This window comes from Synchiropus splendidus, chromosome 5 (assembly GCF_027744825.2).
Source record: "Synchiropus splendidus isolate RoL2022-P1 chromosome 5, RoL_Sspl_1.0, whole genome shotgun sequence".
Classification (NCBI taxonomy): Eukaryota; Metazoa; Chordata; class Actinopteri; order Syngnathiformes; family Callionymidae; genus Synchiropus; species Synchiropus splendidus.
Window position 1 is genome coordinate 31,591,927 of NC_071338.1, and position 26,182 is coordinate 31,618,108.

At 44.6% G+C, this 26,182-nt stretch overlaps 1 protein-coding gene across 2 annotated transcripts in view; it reads left to right on the forward strand.

Moving 5' to 3' along the window:
* Positions 1 to 26,182, forward strand: part of igdcc4 (immunoglobulin superfamily, DCC subclass, member 4) — a 71,504-nt gene that overhangs the window by 20,821 nt on the left and 24,501 nt on the right. For both annotated transcript variants that reach the window (XM_053864823.1, XM_053864824.1), the window contains exons 2-4: positions 6,708 to 7,001; positions 18,354 to 18,495; positions 23,773 to 23,906. In XM_053864823.1, coding sequence (XP_053720798.1) covers positions 6,708 to 7,001; positions 18,354 to 18,495; positions 23,773 to 23,906 — 570 coding nt within the window. The remainder of the gene's footprint in view (positions 1 to 6,707; positions 7,002 to 18,353; positions 18,496 to 23,772; positions 23,907 to 26,182) is intronic.

Sequence of the window (26,182 nt, forward strand, 5' to 3'; positions counted from 1 at the left end):
ACAAAGCTTTTCACCGTTTTCAAATTAGGAGTCAAAATTATACTGCCGTAAATATCGGACTATAAGCCTCTTTTTTCTTGCGGGTTAGACAACGGCTGATATGTGGATTTTTACGGACTGAAGAGCGTCATGATGCCGAAATATTGATCCCTGTCGATGAAATCACAGGTGTTTTGTTGACCTTAAAGCGCACGTGTCCGCAGCTCCGCCCACAGAGCGGATCTCCTGGAGGACCGTAGACGAGAAGCAGCAGCTGAGACCGGCCATGGTGTCGGGACTTGGGACAAGCTGGTGAAAACAGCGCATTTTGAAAGCTTTAATGTCAACAAAAGATGTGAGGAGTTCATGATTCAAGTTCAGAACATTGCCCAGTTTGTTTCATGAGTCAGTCTTGATGCTGAAGCCCGTTTTCAAAGCGAGTTTAGAAGTGATCCTCCTGCATTTTTAGGCGAACGTAAGCACAGAGCATCTCAGCTGATCAGCTTTGGAGGCGGAGCCATATTGCATTGTAAAGCATTATTGTTGAGAGAGACTGGACCAATGCTACTGACTGTTGTTTCCAGCGGAACTGGAGGGGTTAGTTCTTGTGTAGTCCAGGAAGTCACTTACAGCTTGTCTCCATGTCTTGGATTCATTCTGCTGGATTGGAAGAGCGGTTAAAGAGTGGTTATTACAGAGTAATTATGAGATGACACGATCGACCAGGTGTGTGAGAAGTGTGTAGAACAATGTTCCAATAAGTTTGTTATAACTTTGCTGTGACATAATTATTAAAGATTGCTGGTCTTCCTTTCATTTACTTGCCTTCAGAATTAAAAAAAAAAAAAAAAAAAAAAAAATATATATATATATATATATATATATATATATATATATATATATATATATATATATATATATATATATACCGTAAATTCCAGACTGTAGAGCGCACCGGAATATTAGCGGCTCCCACTAGATTAAAGAAGGAAAATAGATCTTGTTCATACATAAGCCGCACCGGTCTATAATCCGCTGGTTCAGTGGTGCTGTCTGTGCTGTGGACAGGTCAGTGGTGCAACAGCTTAAAAACGCTTTTCAAAAACTAGTTTTGAAAACGGGGACCAGCATGAAGAGTGAGGAAACAAGCTGCGTAATACAGAGCGTCTTGATTGTTCCACGCAGCTCTCACAATAGACGAGGTGCAGCTCTCCAGTCGGGCTCAAGTCAGCGGCCAAAACCCGACTCACTTGTGTTCGCGTCGGACTGTTGAGCCAAATGCACTTTGTCTGGAGACATCTCACATCTTTTATTGACATTATACCCCTCAAAATGCGCTGTTTCCCCTCCGTGTGCCCAAAGTTCCGACACCACTGCTGGTCTCAGTGGCTGCTTCTGGATCACAGACCTCCAGGAGATCCACTCTGTTGACAGAGCTGTGGACACACAAGCAAAAATGTTGCATTTTCAGCACTTCAAGGGTAAATAAAAAGCCTGTGGTTTCATCGCCCCTGATTTAATCTGATTTCAGCTAGCAAAAATCCATCTATTAGCTGCGCTGTTGTATAAGCCGCAGGGCTCAGACCGCCAGAAAAAAGTAGCGGTCCTGGAAGTCTGGAAATTACGGTGTATATGGCTGATGTGGTATTACATTTTAGAAGATGTAGGTTTTGTCTCCCGACCCCGATATCTTTGTTGGCAGAGGACAGAGAGGCGGGGCTATGACATCTTCAAGTTTGGCCAATAAGTTACAACATTTTGTCTTGGTTTTCGAGCCCTTCCACTCCGGCAGCCGCACTTTTGGACTATCCAGCAGAACTTTGCGGATAGAAACAACACCGTCTGCGTGTGGTCAGACTGTGCATTTGAGGAGGTGAGAAGCATCTCCCAGGACCAACCAAGCAAAAGGGGGCGTCGCCAACCAATGTGTTCTTCAAGTGAGCCAGTGAGGCAAACTTTCTTTAACTTCTCTGCTGTTGGAGACTCCCACTTGAGTTTCAGGAAGCCTAATTGGTTTTAAATCCGGTTCAGAATGATCCTCAGCAATAAGCAGCGACGATTTAATGACTTAATGAGACCTAATTAGGTGAAAATGGAGAATAAAAGAGAGAAGCCGAGCAGCTAATCACAGCGCTGCAGCTCCTCCGTTCTCCTCTGCGCCGCATGTGTGTCCCTATATGTGTGCGCCGCGGCAGAGTTAGGTGCATGTGTATGTTGTTTCCATGGTGATCCTGTGCGTGCGTGTGTGTGCGTGTGTGTGTGTGCGTGTGTGTGTGTGTGTGTGTGTGTGTGTGTGCGTGTGTGTGTGTGTGTGTGTGTGTGTGTGTGTGTGTGTGCGCGTGTGTGTGTGTGTGTGTGTGTGTGTGTGTGTGTGTGTGTGTGTGTGTGTGCGTGTGTCTGGTGGTGTGTGGTGGTGTGTGTGCGTGTGTGTGCGTGTGTGTGTGCGCGTGTGTGTGTGCGCGCGTGTGTGTGCGCGCGTATGTGTGTGTGTGTATGCGTGTGTGCGTGCGCGCGCGTGCGTGTGTGCGTGTGCGTGGTGTTGTGCAGCCTCTCTCAGCATCCACTGGCCTCTTCATCAGGACGTGGTGGTGAGAGGTCAGGCCTCATTTCATCAAGGAATAAATTCCAACTTCCATTAACTTAATTAATCCAGAGCCGGAGAAGACGCAGCGGCGCAGCTGAACGCTGTGTGTGTTTGCTCTGAGCCTCTGAGAAGAGTTTGCTGGATGAATCGGTTCAGCCTTGAACAGCTCAAACAAAGTGAGCCATTGTGTCCAACTTCATCAGAAGTTTGCTTGTGGACATTCATTAATGGCTTTTCTCCGCCATGAATCATGAAGTCTTCATCAAGTCTCTCTGGGACTTTATCAAGTCAATTCTGGACTTTAAGTCTGCGGTGGACCCTTCTCCTCAGGGTTCTCCCTAGTGCTTTAGCAGAGTGGAAGGGGCCTATGCGAAGATGTCCTCAGCCTGGGGGGCGCACGCCGCTGTTTTGGTCACCATGTGGTGAAGTGTGACTCGTAATATCAGCCCTTCCTCAGCTGTCAGTCGATGGAGCAAGACTCCATGAAGGAAATCCCAGGGCGAACCTTAGAGTTCTATCTCTTTCCTTGGCCAGCAGGAAGGTACAAACAATTTGAGGAGCTCAGGCACGTCCAAGTGTCTTGATCTTTGTCGCATATCCACTATTTATCCGCATAATGAAACTTCTACGTCACCCAGCTCAGATCAGCTATCCAACCAACTGACTCTTGATGCGTATTCTGCACAAAATTCTGTATTCTCTTTGTGGGATACCGTAGATTGCATGTATATTTCGGACCTATCACCAGGTCTGTTCCAACTTTCCTTCTGTTCCAAGTCCAAGCAGAGCAACTACTTTAAACCCCCTTGCTCCCCATGCCCACAGTCTTTATGTCAGACTTCCCAGAGTGTGTTGTGGATCCCCTATTTTACCAACTGTATTTCTGAACTTCCAGTTCACCGAGGTCAGTGTTGGATTTTCAAGTGCAGAAATCTGGACTTCCTGATGCAGTCACATGATTCCTTACGTGAACAGAAGTAGTGTAATGACCGTACATCCAGTCAAAGTTGATAGAACCAACGATGCTCTTCACTGTTTCAAATTAGGAGTCAAAATTATACTGCCGTAAATACTGGACTATAAGCCTCTTTTTTCTGCAACGATGCAACTGATACATGGATTTTTACGGACTGAAGAGCATCATGATGCCAAAATATTGATCCCTGCCGATGAAATCACAGGCGTTTTATTGACCTTGATGCGCTCAAAATGCGTTGTTTTTCCCACGTGTGTGCAGCTCCGCCCACAGAGCGGGCAAAACAAGAAGCAGCAGCTGAGACCGGCCGTGGTGTCGGGACTTGGGACATGCTGGCGAAAACAGCGCATTTTGAAAGCTTTAATGTCAACAAAAGATGTGAGGAGTTCATGATTCAAGTTCAGAACATTGCCCAGTTTGTTTCATGAGTCAGTCTTGATGCTGAAGCCCGTTTTCAAAACTAGTTCAGAAGTGATCCTCATGCATTTTTAGGCGAACGTAGGCACCGAACAACTCAGCTGACTGACTGCTGTTTCCAGCGGAACTGGAGGGATTAGTTCTTGTATAGTCCAGGAAGTCACTTACAGCTTGTCTCCATGTCTTGGATTCATTCTGATGGATTGGAAGAGCGGTTAAAGAGTGGTTATTACAGAGTAATTATGCGATGACACGATCGACCAGGTGTGTGAGAAGTGTGTTCCACTCCAGTAGAACAATGTTCCACTACGTTTTTTATAACTTTGCTGTGACATAATTATTAAAAACAAAAAACTCAGTGTTGTCAAACTCTAAAATTGCAGGTCTTCCTTTCATTTACTACCCTTCGGAATCAAAAAAACCCTTCGTCTTGGATTCTCTCGGTCCCGTGCTGCCATAGCAGCCAGTGGGGTGTCTGCGAGGGCGACCTGACCCAATGGCCCTATGAAAGGCCCATGAGTCCCAGCCATTAAAAAGGTGACGGAGATGCCCGCGGATGGCTTGTCAACAGAGGGTGTCGGGTTCCACGGTGCTGACAGAACCGTGCCTCTTATTGAGTGAACAGAAGAGCTAAACTGTTTACATCACTTCTACCTGGCAGGCAAGTGCCACTTAAAGTCAATTTTGTTGTCCTGGAGATTCTAGTGTGCCTCGGAGAAACCTCTGTGCCACGTCTGAGAGTGCAATATTTTTCTTGGCCTATATTTATATTCATATTTGTGAATTGTAAACTACACTTCCTGTTCCTGCCGGTGAAGCACCGCAAAGTAAATAATAATTTATCGATTGAATCCAAACGTACGTGTTTGAGATAGAGCCACCTTTGATGTATCATTCAGGGAAAAAGGTGTTTCGAAAATCTGCACCTGCTCTCTGGCATCTGAACCATTAATGGATCCTCGGGAATAAATGTCATTAACTTTCGAGGCTTCGGCAGCCGTATGTGATTTTAAAAACTCCATCAGAGTGATTATTCCCCGTGTTCTTCCACTTACTCAGGGTAATTTCAACTGCCTTAAGATGGCGTTGATGAGCGAATCTTATTGCCTCAGCACCCTTCTGCTCCCCCCTCTTTTATTCTCCGTGACTTTAATGTCCGACTGCTGACATACAAATCCTTCCACGCCGCTGCACACACTTCATTTGTGGCGCTCCTCCTCCGTCCACACCGACCTCACTTCTGTCCTCACATCACCCTGCCCCCGGAATGTGTACCTCTGTCGTGACCCCGTCAAGACTGCCCTGAAAATGTTCCTGAAAGTTAAAACTGCGAGAGAAACAGGTGGCAGACGTTTGTGAAAAACCTTTAGGGAGATAGACTCAATAAATAACCCAGTAGAACATGGTTTCTACCCATGAAGTTACAAAAAAAGATGTATGTTTACAACGCATTTTCAAGTATAGCGAATGTTCAAGGAAATGTATTCACCAAAATGAATTGATAAATCAATAAATAAATGAATAAAAAGAAAACAAATTGTAATTTTCTCGTGAAAATATTTTACTCTGTTTAACCGTAGCCTGCGACAAAGATGTAACACAGTTATTTGATTTTAATGTCCAATAATACAACTGTGATATTTTAATATAGGGGGGATAAATGAATTTCTTTGTATTTAATATATTATAAAAATTAAAATAAATGAAAGATTTTTGTACAGCACTTCCATAATGAAGGGAAGATTATAAGAAATGGACTCCACTTTATATGAAAGGACATTGTTTATATTAAAATCTAAATTAGACCCATCAAAAGAAACGTTTCATGGAATTTTAATTACAACTGAAAAACTTTGACAATATAAATCGGATGAGTAAAATATGAAAAATGCTTTGTCAGGTTAAGATATTTTATAATTTTAAAGATATGATCGATATGGTGACTGGTTTGACTCCAGCTTGACACAACTTGGAGTGACAATGGCTCCATCCTGTGAGGAGTTAGTCTCTTAGCAAGGGTTTTCTTCTGGCACTCCGGTTTACTTCCACAGTCAAAAAAGCCTGTTAAGGTGTGGTCGATGCTTGCGTGTGTGTGTTAAAGCATATCTATCCTAGTGAGGTCCAATTTGTGCGGAAACACCTCCTTGTGAGGCCTTAACTTCACAATATCCTGGTCATTATCACTGGGTTTCAGTTTGGTTCAGAGTTCTGGTTCAGGTTAGCCGTGTATTTTGGAAGGTTAGGTTTAGGGGTGCGCGGCTGGGGAAAGGTGGCGTGACACGCCTGTGTGTGAGTGGTCAGGAGAACCGCCCTAGGTTCCCCCTGCCCCTCACCCCATGTAGCTGGGATAGGCTCCAGCGCAACATGCGCCTGGAAGAAGTGGTGGAGAATGAAAGAGTGAAGGTGCCACACAGACTAAGATTAAGATTATGCCTAAGATTATGATCATGAAGAAGCATTATTGTCGTATTTCAGCACCACATCCTCACCGTCCTCTGGAGTTGAAGTCGTATCATCAAAGTTCAGCCGTCATGTTGAGGTGCAGAATAGACGGTAATAACATGTTGTGATGCGACGTCGGATGCCGCGAGCACAAGAACACAGAGAAAGTGAGAGACAGAAAAAGCCCCGTGTGTTGTGTAATGGGATATCCAAGAGGAGGGGGCTGGTACGGAGCGTACGGCGCTCGCTGATGCACCTGAGAGTGAAGATGATGTGTTTATTTAGGCTGTGTTTGTCTTGCCTTCACAGAAAAGTCTGTTTCCGTTGAGCTGAGCTGCGGTGCCGGACCCAGCCATGTAGTGTTGGATCCGGGTTCCCCTCTCCTGCTGGACTGCAACCTGGGCGCCAGCGACACGCCTTTCAACGTCACCTGGCTGCGGGATGGACGGCGTCTGGAGGAGGGCGAGTTCCTGCGCTACCTGCCGAACGGATCTCTGCTGCTGCTGCCCGGCCACGACAGCGGGGCGCAGGGGGCGTACAGCTGTGTGACCGCCAGCACCCACGGCGCTCTGACCAGCAGGACTGTCAATGTGCTCCTGGCAAGTAAGTGTCCTGAGCTGCCCAGAAATAGAGACTAGCGGATTGGAACGGGAGCAATGTGGGGGCTTCCATTTAAGCCCTACAGTCAACACTTCTTGCTGTCACAGACTTAACTCTGCTGAACGTCTCCATCCCATGACATGGCTAACTCAGCAATGCTTGTGTGTTTAGAGCTGTGACTGTTTCACTTAAATCACTGTTGCGTGATAAAGATGCCAAAACCATTCAATATTGATCATGAAAGTGACCGTCTGGGGGACTCCTGTCATCCTCATACTTTTTGCTAGAACTCATTGTTTAGCCCAACTGTTCTTTCACTCATATAGAACATACGTATAACTCACAACAAATTCACTGGAGGCTGCAATAAGTAGACGAGGCCTCCCACCTGCATACCTGTTGCACTCAGTAGTCAGTCAAACACATCAGTTACGTTTGCCTAAACATATAAAACGCAGAAGTCACATGACTTGTGCTGTAACATGTGAATGGAAATCCATCCGAGGTCGTTTCCAGCACAAACGTTCATCCTGGATCACAGCATTTCTGCTTCCAAAGGCTAACAGCTGGATTTATCCCCGTGATTTAAGGGTCTTTGGAAATGATATTAGACTGCAGTAGGTTTCTTTTCGCTCAAAATGTGTTATATTCTGAAGTATTTACGTGCTTCCCACATGAAAATAAATAAATAAACAAACATGGTGCTTGAAACGGTAGTACAGTGGTACCTCGGTTTTCGAACGTCCCAGACAAGTCGGAGTTCGAACAAAAATTTTCAGATTTTTTTGCTTTGGATTTCGAACGAAAATCCAGAACTCGAACGCCCCTGAAAAAATCCAGAAAAACATAACATGTGCGGACCGACCAGCTGACCCACGACGAGCCTCTGTATGCAGACGTGTCCCGTTAGCTCCATTTACTGACTGTTTTTTCTTCATATTGAGGTGTAAAACCTTTCCTGTCTCCGCACTGGACCGTGGTAGAGTGTCACAGGGGAGGTGCTGGAGCGCTCACTCCAGGGTTTGATGTCCTGTTGTGGGCTGGAGCTGGGACAGGGATGAGGCCAGTCTGGGACAGAGCGTGACTTGGTTTATGACTTGGTCACAGCCAAACTGCACAGAAGCGCACATTCAGAGCTGGACACGCACCGGGCACCTCTTCACTTCTGGAGAGACGTCACTCACTCGGCAACCCCTCCCACATGCAGCGGCCACACACATAGAGGAACAGCCACCTGCAGCAGACACTCTACATTCACTCCTACTATTTTAAGGCTCGGAACGCATTATTGCTTTTTCCATTCATTGTAATGGGAAAAATCGATTCAGATTTCGAACAAATCGCTTCTCGAACGGTCGTCTAGAATGGATTGTGGTCGAGAACCGAGGTGCCACTGTACTTAACTGCTATATAAAATAGGAACCTTTGTAGTTCTTCGAATGATTTGCAGGATCCATCCTCCCTAAAGAGAGCACACGCTTAGGGACAGAAAAGTGGGTCTGGTCCCGTCACCGCGGGCTTCATGACACTAGTGTTGCAATGACATAGTTTACGATAATTGACTGTACGATTAGTCGCCAACCGGATCATGAGTCGACTAGTTATGGCATCATCGCTGTCTTAGCACATTGCACTGTACGAGGGAAAATGGTTGGAAAGTATGGGACCATTTCCAAAGAACAGATCAAAGGACACAAACATTCCCCACCACATTTTGAGCAAATAACATTAAAATATGGCCTTTCAAAACAACATTTAACACTATATAAGTGTCCCCAACTTTTAGACGCCAAGTAGTTGACTAACCGATGATATTGACGATCAAACAGTCCTAGCGGAGACACTCATAAAACTCCATCGGGTTAACTGGAGCAGCCATAATTCTGGCTCACATTGTTTAGGGTCACAGCCAGCTTTTTACGTTTTGGTCCGTGAGTGACGTTTTGCATAATGAGCAACTGTGTCAGAGAACGGAGCAGATGATAGCAGGGTGGGAGGTTTTGCTGGTCGATACTACCGGCACAGACTCAGACATTCTTTTTCAATAATATCACTGCACTTCGGACCCACAATGCCAGACACATTGTCAATGCTCGGCATTTTCTCTCATCATTGTACCTTGCATTGCGGTACTCTCCCTGTCCCCGGCACGGCCACTGTGTCATCGTAGCAGGGTGGTCGCAGAGGTTTTGGGGCTGGTGCGCACACTACTTTAACTGTAACAGGTTAACTGACTCCCTGTGGGACACAATACCAACACAAACATGTCTGCTGCTGGGATTGAACCAGCGACCTCTCAGCCAGAGGATTTCCCCTCAAAAAATGTGGCTAAAAAAGCGCCTGAGGGAACCTACTATGTGCCACTGTGTATTGCAGCAGACGTGGCAAACCTATCGCAAGGTGTGTTAATATTAATATCCCCATGCTTCAAGTGCTCTGACGGCGAGCGTTATTTCAAGACAGAAGACGTATCGAAGGACAGATGGAGAAAGGAAGACAGACTGCGGCTCTTCACTTGTCCCGCTGAAGGATGCCTTTATCATACTCTCGAGAGGTTGTTTTTATGGAGTCATTAGCTGTGAGTGAAATGAGACGGTGTACTCTGCCGATGCCGACTCTTTTGTCAGCTGCCACATTCTATTCTATTTATGAGGATCTCTTATTTGAGGGACAATGAGGAGTAAAGGAGGGGGGTTGAATCAAATGGTGGGAGAGCGGAACGGGCTGTGAAGAGGGTTCTCGGCAGAGAAGAGAAGCCTTTTCAGACCATCACCAATGACCTTCGGTGTGTGTGTGTGTGTGTGTGTGTGTTTCAATGATGAGAGGCTGTGAAATAGATTTGACCAGTGACCAAGAGGTCAACACCAAACGGCTTGTACGTACAGAGGGCCGTCTCTGCGCCTGCTGCTTCCTCGCGTTGTATCACACATCGAGAGGACGGTACACGGACCACATCTGTGAAAACATATTATGAAAGCCACCTGCCTCCGGTGCCCTCTGCGTGTGTGTCGAGCAGCTGTTGAATGCGAATCCACATCCTACACATCCACAACAGCCAGAGAGCAGCGAGACGCTGAGAGATATTGCTTTAAATATCTGGGAAATAGAATCCGTGCTTGACATTAAGTTTTGTTGAACTTGAAAAAGCACGTCAAACCTTACACCAGAAAACCACGGCGGGGGATTTGAAGAACTGTAGGAGCCACCTTTGAGCTGGGATATTCTTAGCCCGTCCAGTTACTTAACTCTCTGCTGAAAGACTCGGTGTGGTTGTTCCGACTACTCAGTCACTACTGTAGATGAGAAGAAAAACCATGAAGATTGAAAATGATTCTGGCTGGCAACATTTCAGTGATCCAAATTACTGTTGGCCAGTAGCAATCTGTTGCCAACATCCATCCTCGAGCGCTTATCCGTTGCCTGGTCGCGAGGGCAGCAGCTTCAGAGCAAAACTTCCTTCTCCCGGTCAACATCCACTAGCTCCGACTGAAGGAACCCAGGACGCTCCCAGGCCAGTGAAGAGGTCTCATCCCTCCACCTGGTCCAGGGTCGACCCCCCGGTTCAGCTAGCTGTGCCTGGAACACCTCCACAGGGAGGCCTCCAGGGGGCGTCCTCTTGAGATGCCCGAAACAGGCTCTCTCTTCGCAGACAACCAGCGGTTCTACTCCGAGTCTCACCCCAGTGATATAACTCCTCACCCTATATCTAAGGGAGACGCCTGCCACACGTCCGAGAAACCTCATTTTATCCGAAATAGCTTTGCCTCATGGCTCAGCTCTCTCTTACACACAACAAGCGATCGCAATACCGCCCCTGCTGCGCCAATTTGCCGACCAATCCAAACGTAAAACGTCAACTAGGGCTGAAGGATATGTTCTGTCATGTCTGATCCAGAAGGATCTCACCTCGCCGTAAAGTAGCACACATACTAGCGACCCCTCATTAATATAGTCAGCGTTTAAAGACAAGTTCTTAATTGATTTTGGTAGGTAACAACAGTAGGTTCAAGATTGTTCGTGCATGAGTCAGTGTTCTGCAGTGACCAGCACCATTCTTTCCACCCTGGACTTGCAATGCTCTCTCAAGTTCCACCTAAATCAGTTGGTTCTTTCAGGTACGATAAACCCGGATCATGAAGCTTCATGAAACAGTAGATGGCACCCTCTTCTCTAAGATCTTTGGATTTGAAAAAACAGTCCATTGAAACCTTCATTTTCAAACTAAGTGCGCCACCTACTGAGTTCTGAAAATCCCGACACTTTTTCATGAAGCCTCATCAGTCATCATCTCTTCCGGCCCCAGTCAACTCAATGGTCAGAGAAAGTTCCCACTCGAGACCCTCTTTCGCTCTCGCCCGTTGTGTTTAAGTTGTCAAAATAGTGCCACACCAATGCTTTGTCATGCAGATGAATGCCACCCTCGACTTACTGGACAGGTGCACCATATGCAAGGTGTGTCGCGTCACATTTACAGCTCAGGATGCTTCATGCTTCCCGGCTCAGGTCCCATTTCTATGCGCTATCATTGTGTGGAGCTAAAGATCTGTCAGACTCATGATCAGTCATCTCATTTTGTTGCGTCTTATCTGAGGAAATCATGCCTGAGATATGAATCACTCCATTCATTCTGAAGGAGAGGCATTAGCTTAGCAGCTTTCTAGATGCTATTTGGAAAACTTTGTCATTTCAAAACATGAATGAAAATAGCTCGAAACATGGAAGAAAATGTATCTGTGCGAGGAAACCTTTTTGAGGTGTCTGCTCGACTGACCAATCAGATTGCAGTATTTCCAGTCACAGGTAGAGAAGGGTCTCTTTCCAGTGGTCTCTGTGAGGTTATGTTCAGTATAAAATGAATAAAATCTGATGTTTGTGGGCAACACCCCATTCATTCTTTGTGCTTTTTCAGAGGAAACGTGACCCTTCTTTCAAGGCTATTGACATCAACACAAGACACTATTTGCATCTCAACATCTGCTCATCGCAGCGACATGGTGGTGGAGAGTGTTTGAGCGGCTCTCCTCTCCCCCCCCTCGGTGTTGGTGAAAGCCGGGCAGCAGAGGGGTCACGAGTGGAATTATCTGCTTGCACAAGGGGAGGGGAAAAACACTGCAATCTGATAGCTGTGGGGCCAAAGTGTGGGGCACGGAGGAGGGGCGCGCAAAGACAGAGGAAAGAGTCGGGGCAGAGTCAAGGGCAGACACTTTTTTTTCTTGATGTTGTGGTGCATTGGTGTGGTTACTCTTTTTTTTTAACAATGAGAGGCAATTATTGGAAAGAATTGTCGCGGGACTGCAAAGGATCTGTTAAGAAACATAAGGACCTGCTGGAGCGGGTCGTTTTTACAGCGACAAAGACCACCTGAGGAAAAGAAATAAAATGTATTAGCCAATGTTTTTCCACAGTAATACGGAGGAGAGCTCAACCTCTGACCTCATGTTATTGAATTTAGTTGATGCACTTTATAGGTGCAAATATATATATATATATATATATATATATCCAAAATGTAGGTTGAAAATGTGAAAATACAATATGAAAATGTTTTTTCATGTTGTTTTTCATATATATATATATATATATATATATATATATATATATATATATATATATATATATATATATATATATATATATATATATGCATATATATGCGGAGAGCCCCCTGTCAGCCCCATAACAAAACAAGCAGCGCTCACTACACGCTGTGTATATTCTTTGCACTTGAAAATATGAAAAAACGTTTTTCATATTGTTGCAGAACTATTAATGATCGCAACTTTCACCCCAATTTTTCTTTTGAATGTGGTGCACAATCAGCCATTTTGGAACTGCAGTAATAAAAAAGTGCATCAAAAAAAAACAACATTCAAAATTAAATAAAAATGTTATTTTATTTTATCTATTCTTTTTCCTTTAGAATGTTCTGATTTGAGAACACCACTATTCTCCAGGCTGCATTAAAGAAACAATGGGAAGATGATGAAAGAAAACTCGTTTCCGTATGATGTCGCGGGTTTGGGTCAAATCTGAGGCACAGGCCATCGACTGCCCCACACAATGAGCATTTTGGGTCATTGGAAAAACCCCATTAACTCAAAGGACGGACTTAAAAAACGACGGAATGAGCCGCCTGTCACCTTCTCTCCACAAATGTAAACCGTCACCAGGCAACGATGAAGCACATTGTCGCCGTTAAGTCACCTTAAACTGCGAGTTTTAATCCTTGCATGTCGGCGCGAAGTGTGTAAACTTGGCAAGCGCCGAGGGTTTTGCTCGGCATGGTGCCGGATGGCTCTGCCGTGGAATTCTCATTGTGGGATGATGGGACGCCGATGGAGTCCTGGGAAAAGACTAATATGATTATGCTTTGACAGGGCGGAGGTGGAAGTCGGACCAGTCACTATTGTTCCATCACGGCGTGAGGCCGGTGTCGTCTCCTGACCCACGCTGGCCTCTATGCATTAATATCGGCTAATGTGCACTCTCGCTGATCAGCTGTTTTTTATTGCACACAGACACACACTCACACACACCCGCAGTATCGGAGGAGAGCATTCCTCTGCCCGGCACAGTGTTTGGCTGCGCTGTAAACCCACTTCTTTCATAATGGAACTGTCTTGGGAATATTTTTCCTCTTGGTACTGGTGGGTCATCAGTTTTGTTCCCATTCTTTCTTGTCTGATTCTTATAGAACATTACATGTTTCATTATTTTCCTCAAAATGGAGTTTGTTTTCTGACTACAGCTTTGTATGGTCCTTTGCATTTCCCTTTTTCTCCCACGTAAGATATTCCATAGTAACCACCGACACACACACAGGTGTACTTGTAAACCAAGTCATGTGTATGTTTGTCTGAATATATTTCCCTCATTTATTTATTGTCTTATGGTATTACATGATGTGACTGAAGTGTATTTTAAAATTACACTAAATTTCACTAAATTATGTATTTTCTATATATTTAATTTGAATTATTATAAATTATGTTACCAATACTGTATTCATCACTTAATGACAAAAATAAATAAAAATGCAAAAATAATAATTAAATATATTTTTTTATTTATATATATATATATATATATATTTTTTTTTTTTTCTTTTTTTTTTTTTTTTACTTTTTTTATCTTTCCTTCCACAACTTTCCCCCCTCAAATTCAGCCTTATATAGCAGTAAATAAAGTATAGTGGTACCTTGGTTCTCGACCACAATCCGTTCCAGACGGCTGTTCGAGAAGCGATTTGTTCGAAATCTCAATCGATTTTTCCCATTACAATGAATGGAAAAAGAAATAATGTGTTCCAAGCCTTAAAATAGTCTTTTGTAGGAGTGAATGTAGAGTGTGTGCTGCAGGTGGCTGTTCCTCTATGTGTGTGGCCGCTGCATGTGGGAGGGGTTGCCGAGTGAGTGACGTCTCTCCAGAAGTGAAGAGGTGCCCGGTGCGTGTCCAGCTCTGAATGTGCGCTTCTGTGCAGTTTGGCTGTGACCAAGTCATAAACCAAGTCACGCTCTGTCCCAGACTGGCCTCATCCCTGTCCCAGCTCCAGCCCACAACAGGACATCAAACCCTGGAGTGAGCGCTCCAGCACCTCCCCTGTGACACTCTACCACGGTCCAGTGTGGAGACAGGAAAGGTTTTACACCTCAATATGAAGAAAAAACAGTCAGCAAATGGAGCTAACGGGACACGTCTGCATACAGAGGCTGCGTTATACACAATAACAAAGCGCGTCGTGGGTCAGCTGATCGGTCCGCACATGTTATGTTTTTTCCGGCTTATTTCCGGAACGTTCGAGTTCTGGATTTTCATTCGAAATCCGAAGCGAAAAAAACTTGAAATTTTTGTTCGAACTCTGATTTGTTCGAAAACCGAGCCACCACTGTACATAGTTGGCTTCAAATTCATTAGATCAGATCAGATCAGATTAGATTAGATTATATTACATTAGATTAGATTAGATTGCCTTTATTATAATAACCGTTTCAATATTTCTATTCTAATTTCCTCTCGTTTTCCTTTCACTTTCTCTATGTTATCGATAGTTATTTAAGTAATTTGAAATTACTCCTCAATTGCTTCTCATCCTTCTCTTCTCTGCAAGTTTCGTGTTGTATTTGAACCATTTGCTGACAGTTCATTAACAGTTTTAGGTCTGAAACTGGGGTTCAAGTCATCAAATCCACACATGTATATACACAAAGACGCTGAGCCCGGCTCCCTGACAAGCACGTTGGAAGTATAGAGGCGGTGTGTTGACATGAGTCCATGCGCTTGTAAAGACTGAAAGTATCAAAAGTTAACTATCAACTTCGCAGTCCAACCTTGACTTTGTGAGACTATTGTGGAGAGTCTTTCACTGACACGCAGTCTGTCATGTCAAGTGAGCTTTTAGATCCGCAGGGCTGTCTTGTGTTGTTGTCAAGATCATTCAACAACTTCTATACTGTACAGACCCGTGTGGATGTTTTCAGCTGTTGTCGCTGAAACTCCAGCGCAGACTTATCCACTTCTGTCGTCTCTGAAAGAGATGAAGAGCCTGTCTCTCTGCAGTGCTGCGTTTTATTCAGAAAAAACACAAACAAAAACCCTACACGGATGGAGAGAGGACGCAATTGAGTGTCCCTGACCACGTACACATTAGAGTGAAGGAGACCAGTTGTTCCCACACTCCTCTATCGTACGCTTTCTTTCACCGTTGGAGGTACTATTGCAATGTACTGCCTCCGTACTCATGGCATCCTGTTGCACAGATCCTTCTCTGACTACTTGTTGAGCAGCAGCGATGCTGATGGTGAAGGGTTGGTGAGGCTTCATGAAGCGTGAATTGTAAAGAATATTAAGAATATTGCAAATTATTTATAGCTGTCAGTGAACTTTCGTTTTTAAACAGGCTTTTAGTTTTGGTGTTTTCATGGAGTTTTTATTATCAGCGCCACCCTGTGGCTTGTGTGAGCATTTGTCAGTCTATTCGACAGAACGACTCCAAAAAGACATTGGAGGATTTCAATGAAATATGACGTGTATATATTGGGATGAGGGTGATTATGTTTTGAGGGTGTTGTGAATCTACATTCAGGACTTTTGTAGCGCTCTTTCAAGAGCCGAAAGTTCTGAAACACAACTGTCCCCTGCGGTCCAAGTGAGGCTGTTCATGTTCTATCAATGAGATTTCAAAGCTATGAACGCAGAGCAGCGTGTCGACTGAACATCAGCAGAGAAGTGAGGCCATAGTCATATTTGTCCATGAAAAGTGCCTCATACTGTCGTCCTTCCTCACCTGCTGAGAGCCAGACTACTGGGTCGAACCTGAGAGCTCCACCTCGTGCGTCACTGACCGATGGTATGATATGACCATAGTCATATTTGTCCATGAAAAGTGCCTTATACTGTCGTCCTTCCTCACCTGCTGAGAGCCAGACTACTGGGTCGAACCTCAGAGTTCCACCTCGTGCGTCAGTGACCGATGGTATGATATGACCATAGTCTTATTTGTCCATGAATAGTGCCTTATCCTGTCGTCCTTCCTCACCTGCTGAGAGCCAGACTACTGGGTCGAGCCTGAGAGTTCCACCTCGTGCGTCACTGACCGATGGTATGATATGACCATAGTCATATTTGTCCATGAAAAGTGCCTCATACTGTCGTCCTTCCTCACCTGCTGAGAGCCAGACTACTGGGTCGAACCTGAGAGCTCCACCTGGTGCGGCACTGACCGATGGTATGATATGACCATAGTCATATTTGTCCATGAAAAGTGCCTCATACTGTCGTCCTTCCTCACCTGCTGAGAGCCAGACTACTGGGTCGAACCTGAGAGCTCCACCTGGTGCGGCACTGACCGATGTGAACTGTAGATTCCTACCTGCTGCAGTTCAGCAACTGAGCCTGTGTTTGTTTTCTGGACAAACTCATATCAGCAACCATCCGTGATATCTCCCAGAATTCCCTCTGCCGGCCCTCTCTCTCGCTGTCTGCTCGGCCCTTTGATCGCTGACCCACCTCGCACCCCCACCCCTCCTCTGTCTGCTCTTCAGTCGCGGGGCTACAGGCAAAGTGTCTGGGACCAATTTTCTTTTTTTACTCCCCGTCTCTAGCAGTCTTTTTGGGTCAAAGGTCTGAGGTCCCCCCAGGCGACGCTACCTGCTGCTGCCCCCTGGTGGACTGAGCGGCCGAGTAGAATGCAGAGCATGACTGAAGAAACAACAAAAATAGTCATAATGGTAGTCAGCGGGATTAAACTTTAGATTCTTGTGAGATGCACGAGCTGACAGCAGTACACTGAGAAGGGTGATATATTTATGATCCAGAAAAACATTTATTTTTAGACCCCTCTTAAAACATGAATTAATGAAGTTGAAGAAAATAATAATTATAGAATATTTGGTTTTAATAGTTTCAGTTTTTTTCCGGTAAAAATCTATGCGTTTTCAGTATTTTTCAATTTAAATAAATGAATTATTGAAAGTTTATGTATATAATAAAATCTGAATAAAACATTTACACATGAAAAAATAAAATAAAATGAAGTCGCTCATTGGACCTGATGGTGCCGAATGCATAAGGGCCCCAAGCTGAGTTTTCTCAGGGCAAAAGTTAAAACAAGATGAATACCATATTTGAAACCTCAGAAAAAAACATTTCAATTTTATTCAATGTTGTTTTCATTAGTGATGGCTAGATGAGGCTTCATAACACAGTACTGAAGGTCGGTGAGGCTTCATGAAACAGTGTCTTGATTTTCAGAGGCCACCAGATGGCACTGTCTGCTGTAAAATGTTTGGCCTTCAACCCAATGAAACCACACATGATTTCTAAAGCAAGAGCGCCATCTAGCGGCCTCTGAAAATGAGGACACTTTTTCATCAACCCAGCAGTACTGTTTCATGATGCCTCATCTACCCATCAGTAGCTATCATCAAGAAGCCACCCTTGTTTTTTTCAGTAGCTACAATTTTAAAGTGACAGGAAATAGCAAGCATCCATTTTTGCCACTCTTCCTGAGCCACTTCAATTGGTTCTACTCAGAGTCTCTCCTGGATGATTGAGCTCCTCCTATATCTGTCAAATAGTGTATTTCTTCTTTTAGTTCCCTAGATATTGACCCCCAAAAATCCCGAGCCCCCGTCAGGCTGTCGATCTCCCACCCCGTCTTTGCCTCAGTGGTAAACAAGATGCTTGAATCTTCCACACGGACACTCTCTGAGGTGAAAAATATATTGTGAAAGAGATGCTATGAATATGTTAAAAAGCTGGGAGTATAAAGTGTAGCCGCCTGCACCGTTCTCCGTGGAGCCTGTTCTCCTCGCTGTGCTCTGCAGCCTGTGATCTTTTATCATTTGTATTCCACAGGTCTGTCTCAATTCCATCAGGAGCCGTCGCCGCAAACGGTTCCGGTCGGGAACTACGCCCGCTTCGTGTGCCAGATTGACGGAGTGCCGCCGCCACAAATAACCTGGGAAAAGGACAAAGATGCCATCCCAGAGGACACAAGGTGACTGCTTGAGCCGCCGCTGTTTATCCATCAGCAGAACTTTGCATAAATACCCGGGTCGCTCACCATTCACGGGAGCATGTCAGACCGGGATCAGCAGCGGGAGGACGAAAACCTGGTCGCCGGAGCGATGCAGTGAATCATAAAGTCCAGTATTTCAGTGAGTGTTTGTGATGGAATCCTCGGCAGTATCTGGGAAACCACAGTGTTTGGGATTATCTTCTCATTCTGCTTCCCGTCTTGAAGCATATCAAAGCACTTGAAGCGATATATGCAGCCGACTCCTCCCTGCGTCAGGCGCCACTCTGACTCAAATCGTTGCCTTCTCAAAATCCTTTTGGGTTTCAGTGCTTCATTCAGATATGATCATTTTATGAATTTAACTGACTTCATTCACTCTAATATTTACTGTCTGATGACTTTTTTATTTTTATAAACATGCTCCAGTAATGTACAGAGTAATAAGTAAATTCTGTGGGTCGCTTTATTTTCTTTATTTAAATGTATTTTTTATTATTAATTTTCAATACACAACACTACATTTCTATACAAAATACATCAAATCATGACTATACTACTACTATTTTTGTCGTTATTAAATCCGTTGGTGGAAGGTTTATTTTGACCAAAGTAATTGTCGTAAAATTGATAATATAATATAATAATATTCATTATAAATTATTATTCTTCATGATGTATTGAATGTTTTGTCAGATCTGCCCACTAAGATGAAATTGCAATATTTATATATATTTTTTTTTCTTCGTAGATATATGTGTTTAAATGTAGCATTTAGCTCTGCAAAATGCAACCATTACTTTTTAAAGACTATTTTGCTTCATGTTTTGGTCTTCATTTTTTTTTTTTCTTCAACTCGAAGATTAGATTTCATTTGAAGGATGATATAGAGTTGTGTCTTTTTTTAAGCACGTGCGTAAAATCATGCATATGTTAGTATGAAGTTTTATAGCAGAATTTTGATAGCAGAAAAGCAAGATGTCTGACAAAATACGGACATGGAAATATAAGTATAAAGACTGTGAAATGGATATGAATATCAGACCTGTAATTTCCATTTGTTTGTCCTTATTTTTTCCCACCTTTATTTCCGTATCATGACTCCCACGTCTTTCCTGCCTGGAGTCCGAGTGGACAAATGGACACCAAGCCTTGACAAATGCTTTTGTTCCGCACCTATAGATTTCTGAACAGCTACTTAGATCACCCGGGGTTTGGACCACAACTCCAGTGCTCTCTGCGCTTTTACAGACGCCTTTTCATTTTTGATTTTTTTTTTTTTTACTTCCTAATGGATTTCATGCGGCTCCAGCCTTGAGTGCTGCAGACAGGCCTTTCAGTCTGACAGAAAGTCTCGCTCGCTGGGCCACTTAGCCATATATTGACATCTGGCTGTGGCTCTCTTGGCCCCGCCGCCGTCAAATGTGTTTCTTTTTTCAAAGGTGTTAATGGCTGCTGCCGCCCTGCTTGACCTGCGAGCAGCTCATCTCTGATCAGCGCTACCTGCCGGGACGCGCCTGCCTCCAGGCACTTCATACACAAAGATGATGTAATTGGAGGCCAACGCCTGAACCTCTCCTCCCGTCCTGATCCTGCATTCATCCTCGCAATCATCCACTTTCCACCAGCGTTTCGGCCCTCTCCCTTTAATGTAGGGATCGTAAACAATCGGCCCCCGCGGCTCCGTGTCCTCGCTCCTCCCTCTCCCTCCCTCTTCTCTCCCTCCCGCCGTGGCCGCGCTCGCGCTCCCTCCTCTGCCAACGTTTGGCTGAAATTAATAGGCGATAGCAACAACAGCAGGTTGCAGGATGGCGTTTCAGCCACAGGACCCGAGGGGTGGGGGGGGTGGGGAGGGGCTGTGCTAATGCATGTGGAACACAAAGTGATTGCATTTGAGATCTGACACAAGCAAAGCAAATATCAAGCCTGAACCAGGGCTGCCAGCAACAATTAACAACACTTTCAGATCTAAAAATAGAGACATGTTTCGGAGCTGGTTTCATCTGAAGACCGGACACTAGCGATGATGGCTAAAAGCTCGGCCAGTGGAAAACAAGGCAGTGTAGAGGACACAGACTCAGTTGGTGGCTGTCTCGCTTTGAGAACTGGACAATGGCAGCGTGAGCCTCGGCTGAGGCGTCAGGGAAGCTCGGAAGACCTGAAGGGCCAGAGCTAGTGATGTGCTGGTGAAGCTTCATGAAACAATGTCCTCATTTTCTGAGCTCAGTAGAGTTTTTTTTCTATTGGTTTAAAAATAATGTTAGATTTCATTGCAATGGCTGTTCAATGCCAAACATTTCAGAGCAGAGAGTGCCCTCTAGTGAGCTCTGAAAATGAGGACAATGTTTCATGAAGCCTCAGCAGCACATCACAAGCCAGAATCCGGAAGTCACGGTAGTGCAGGATGCCGTTCTGCCACAAGGTCGTGTTCATGTCTCCACTGATGCGGTTTGAGGTGAACGGGAAGCCGCACATTTCCTCTCACAATTCTTGCTCTTTAGGCTGATGAGGCTTCGTGAAACAGTGTTCTCATTTACAGAGCTCACTTTAAAACTGATGTGAGGTTTCATTGAAATGGTTGTGCGAAGCCAAAGACTTTAGGGCAGAGAGTGCCATCTAGTGGGCTCAGAAAATGAAGACAATGTTTCATGAAGCCTCATCAGCCTGTCAATACTGCATTGATCTGCACTGAGCTCAATCTGACAGCAGGTGGCAGTAACACCACAGCGCTTCTGCAACCATTGATGGTCTTAACAGGCTTCATGAAACTTATTCTGCTTTTGGAATTCCCTGTCAGTGGTTGCCATTTTACTCTGTCTTACTCCCCCTAGATACAACTGTCCTCTTTATGTCCTCCTTGTTCTCATCCATGAACCTTCTCGAACATTCTCCATCCATCATGTTCCTCCTCTCCATGTGTCCAAACCACCCTGGTGCCTCCCTAACTTTGTCTCCAAAGGTCAATCTGAGATGCTCGTCCTTCCCAGTCCACCCAATGAAAATCTGAGGCTTCATGAAACTGTCTTCATATTCAGAGCCCACTAGATGACGCTCTCTGCTCTATTTGTTTTTGGATTTGAAACAAGCATTTCAATTTAACCTCACATCATGTTCAAACAGAGAGTGCCACCTAATGTGCTGTAAAAATGATACTGTTTCATGAAGCCCCATGAGCCTATCACTACCTAGAACACACACTCTTTCTTTCACTTATCGTTTTTTTCTGTACATAAACGGTCATTTTTCTGGGGCAGGTCATGTGACTGACATCAGATATAGTCTGCACAAGTGAGCCAGGCATCACTTCCAAATTAGCTTGTTCCCAACCCACTATTTCTTAGAATATGTTAAGTCATTTTTCACTTCATCTGCTTAAGAACAATAGGACTTTGTCTGCCACTCCATGATTGGTGAAGGTAATAAACCAACAACCGTCTTGGATTCGGAGAGCTGTTGCTCCAGTTTTATTTCAGACATATATTGCATTTACAATGTGTTGCTATCTGAGGCACAGTGGAACCTGTTGCACCAAGAATCGTGCCTTAGGGTCTTGATATCAATGGCATTCCAGGTCATGACCTGTGACTCATTCTGATTCGTTCTTTTGGGAGAGAGAAAGCCGGGCAATTGCTGATATTGCGCTCTCTGTCTTTATGAGGACACACAGCGCACCATCTGAACTATCAGTAGCAATCAGAGGCTAAGTGACACAGCGACACAAACACATCTGGAGCTGGAAACAAACCGGCGAGCTCAGATGGAAGCACCCTGCCATCTGAGCTACGTCGCCCACGTTGTCCCCAAAGTTCCAGTAGAGAAATAATAGAGTTGTGATGATGAATAAAATCAAAGTGATGCAAACAGGAGTTCGCTGCTGTCAGAAATTCCCGAGCAGGTCGAAGAAGAGAGTGCGGCCGGCGGTGGCCACTGACATGATGCATGGTTTAGATTATATTAGAGTGAAGACAGCGGTCATTTATATTCATGTTGAATGACAATTATTGAAAATGACGTTTGATTTTCTTTGGGAATTTGCTTTTTGAGCTATGAAACTGTACTAACACTGAGTTTAACGGTCCATCTATAACGGATTCTCTCTATATTCGTAAGAGATTATAGGGCATTTTTAAGGCTTCATAGAAGATGCTATGAGTGCTTATAATCATGGATGAAAACTGATAACAAGGTTTATGAAGCATTATAAGGTGCAGAATTTTAAAGAATAGTGTTGTCTTATATCTAATAATATACTGTTATTGAGTCTGTTGTTGAGTCTTTATAGCCAGATTAAGTTCAACCTGCATCTTATAATGTAGTTTAAACATTGCCATAGATGATTATGAACATTCATAACATCTAGTATAAGACCTCATGAATACATCATGAGGTCTTATACTAGATGCACCAATAATGCAGTGTAGGTGAGACCTTCCAGTGAAGTGTTGAGTATTAACTGGCAATAGATACATTTGTAAAGGCGAGGGGGGAAGTGCCAAGCTGTTCAGGCTGTGCTAACCTGGCGCAACCTTGTTTATTTGCAATCCTCTGTAAGCACCCCTTAAAGCACGGGGTTCCCACACTGTCCTGCGAGTCAGAGTCAGAAGAGTCAGTGCTGAAGATACTCGGAGATTCATTCTATCTGAGGACGTGGAGAGGAGAGACAGTGTTGCAGATGGAGAAGAGGAAGACAACCATTGGGCTCATGGTGAAGGAGGACATGAAGAGGTGAACTTGATGTGGCAAACCCTGACGGGAAGTAGGGAACCAGTCAACAGACAAAATCTCAAGAGGTGGAAAACAAGAGAGAGACACGAGGAGGCGGTCACTGATGATGCCCCTCAGAGAAATGGCGGGAAAAGAATGAGGGCGGGATTGAAAAATGCAATTTGGAGAGACATATTTCAACATTCAAATTTTGTGATCCGCTACTTTCCCCTTTATTGAAAGGCATAGCTTTACTTCTCCTTCCTGATAAAATGGCTGAGTCATCAGAAACCTATAGGGATGCATTGGACTGCAAGAGCCGGTTCTTTACACGTTGTACACTTCTGTTTGGTCGACAGAATGCCCATTGCTTTGCCTGAAAAAAATAAGATTTCTTGTTTATGGACCTACAACACAGGTAGATGAGAAGAAACCCTCTGCTTCAGCTGCCGTTTACTTTCCTTCCCCGATTGTTAGCAGACATTTATCAGACTCTATCATAGATTTCCTCCGAACATCAGAAAGCTTGTCCTCAACATTCTCTGTCTCTCTCAGGTTCATTTCCCTGCCTAACGGAGTGCTTCAGATTCTGGATGTTACCCTGGGAGACCAGGGCGCCTACCGCTGCGCGGCGTCCAACTCAGCCGGGAGGAACCTCAGTCACGAAGCCCAGCTCACTGTCACCACAGGTGAGGTCTGCCGCCGCGCTTTGTGGTGTGAGAACAGACAGGCAGCTCTCGACGGGGGGCTGTCTGTCAGTGGCTGAAATCGAACCATTTAAGGTGCTGGCTTTTCATCTTCTATTCGGCTTGATAACCTCTGTCTGCCCTTTCGGATCTCTGGGGGTCTGAGCAACAGAGAGATGTTGTGAGATAAACTCCAGCAGGAGCTGGATATGAGTCACTTCTAATCTTCCTGTCAAGTGGGTTGAAGTAACAAAACTCAGGTGTTGCGTGGACTTTACCCTACTATATGCTGTGGGAGGAGATGGACCTCAGAGCTACGCCTGAACCCAACGCTTCTACGCTGAACTAGGTTGAAGCCAGAAGGCACTGTCTTCGGTCGTCACGTCTTTTGGGGGGCGGCAAAGGCTCTGAAGAATGCTGCAAACATGCAGAAGCAGTATGGAAGCTTATGCTCCAGCCATCACAAGCTGGGCTTTTGACTACTGCAGCGCAACCCAAACAACAGGTTCCACAACGTGGTCCGTTTTCACTTCTGTTCCTGTGTGTTTAGTTCATTCTGTGATTTGCTGACAGACCTTGAAGAATAACATGACAAATAAGGCTTTTTTTCATGTACATTTTGTACGGGAAACCTTATTGTTCACTGAATCTAAATGATTGATTCTCCATTATTAAATGAATATAAATGAATGTATGTAAATAAAAAAAATAACATCATTCAATGTATTGATCCAATATATACTGAATCAGAATCAAATGTATCGCCATGGTCAGTGGGGATCCCACCAACTAGGAAAGTGCTGACAATAAAATAAAATATAATACACACAAACAACAAAGGCTGTTCACGAATTCAACAGTCTGACGGCTGAGGGGAAGAAGCTGTTCCTGTGACGGGAGGTTCTGGTCTGGATGGACCGTAGCCTCCTGCCAGAGGGAAGAGGAACAAACAGTCCATGTCCAGGATGAGAAGGGTCGAAGGCTCTGATCCCACCTGCACGTCTCTGGGTCCTAGAGACATACAGGTCCTGAAGAGGTGGCAGGCTGCAACCCATCACCTTCTCAGCAGAACGTACGATGCGCTGCAGTCTGCTCTTGTCCCTGGAGGTGGCACTGTTGTACCAGAGAGTGATGGAGGAGGTGAGCATGGACTGGATGATGGGGCACTTGAGGGGCACTAAAAATATTGCACTTATGAATTCAAAATTCAAGTATAATTTCTACCGTGAAGTTGTAGGGAAGTCGAAGCTGCCCTGGAAGACTTAAGCCGCCGGGATTCAAAAGGTTCCATGTTGTTTTCTCAAAAAATAAGGACAAAATACTTGACTTCCTAGTCATAATCATAATCATTTGGTGTTCATATGCGCCAAATCGAAAATGTGAGGCAGAATACTGAATAATTCCAAATCAAATGTGGCGACAAAGACGAAATCATGTGATCAAACATATTGAAATAAAGTTGAAACATTTGTGGATATGATTAAGGTGGTTTTCAGCTTGTTTTTAACAGTAAAATCTGGCAATAAATATGATAGGAGAAACCTGTCTGTTGCTCGCTACTGTTGCGTATCTCGCCTTTTTTTTATTGGCTGCGTTCCGTTCCATTTTTTGTTCTTTTCGGGATAAGGGGCGGTGGCTCTGTCATGGTATTAAAAAAATCCTGGCGCAAACCCTGACGCCAAACCCAACTGCAGGAGGGGAATTAATAGACTCTATTGAAATAGTGCGCTAACAGAAGCTAGCTAACGGAAGCTAGCTCGTGGGTCAACACTGGGCGCCTTAGTGTTCTTCTTGACTGGAAGCATTCATCTGTCACTTCTTGTGTTTCTTATATAACGCACATGCTGAGGCACCAACGACCACAGAAACCAAACCATAACACATCAGTTTTGCACAATACAGGAAGTTCTAGATTGCGGAAGCCAACGGTTCACATCCACCGAACACCGTTGTTTTTGTCAATAGTGAAAGCTCAACGCTACTCAGGGCAGGCGATTGTTCTGTGGAGGACAATTTCTTCCCAGAAATGTCATCACTGCAACTGCGCTGCAAGAATAGAAAGAAGAAAAGCTTTTGAAGAAGACGTCGAGGGTGGGCAGGAGATGATGGAAGGGCGCATCATAATTGCCACAGCTGCGTTTTCACGTTAATTTAAAGCACTTAGTGTTGTCGGCGCGCGTGAAAGAGCGGCGTGTTTTCTGTTGTGGGCTCGTCTGTCATTTGCGAGGAACCTTTTATTGTTTGTCCAAGGATGTGTGCCTTTCAAGGGTAACGGACTT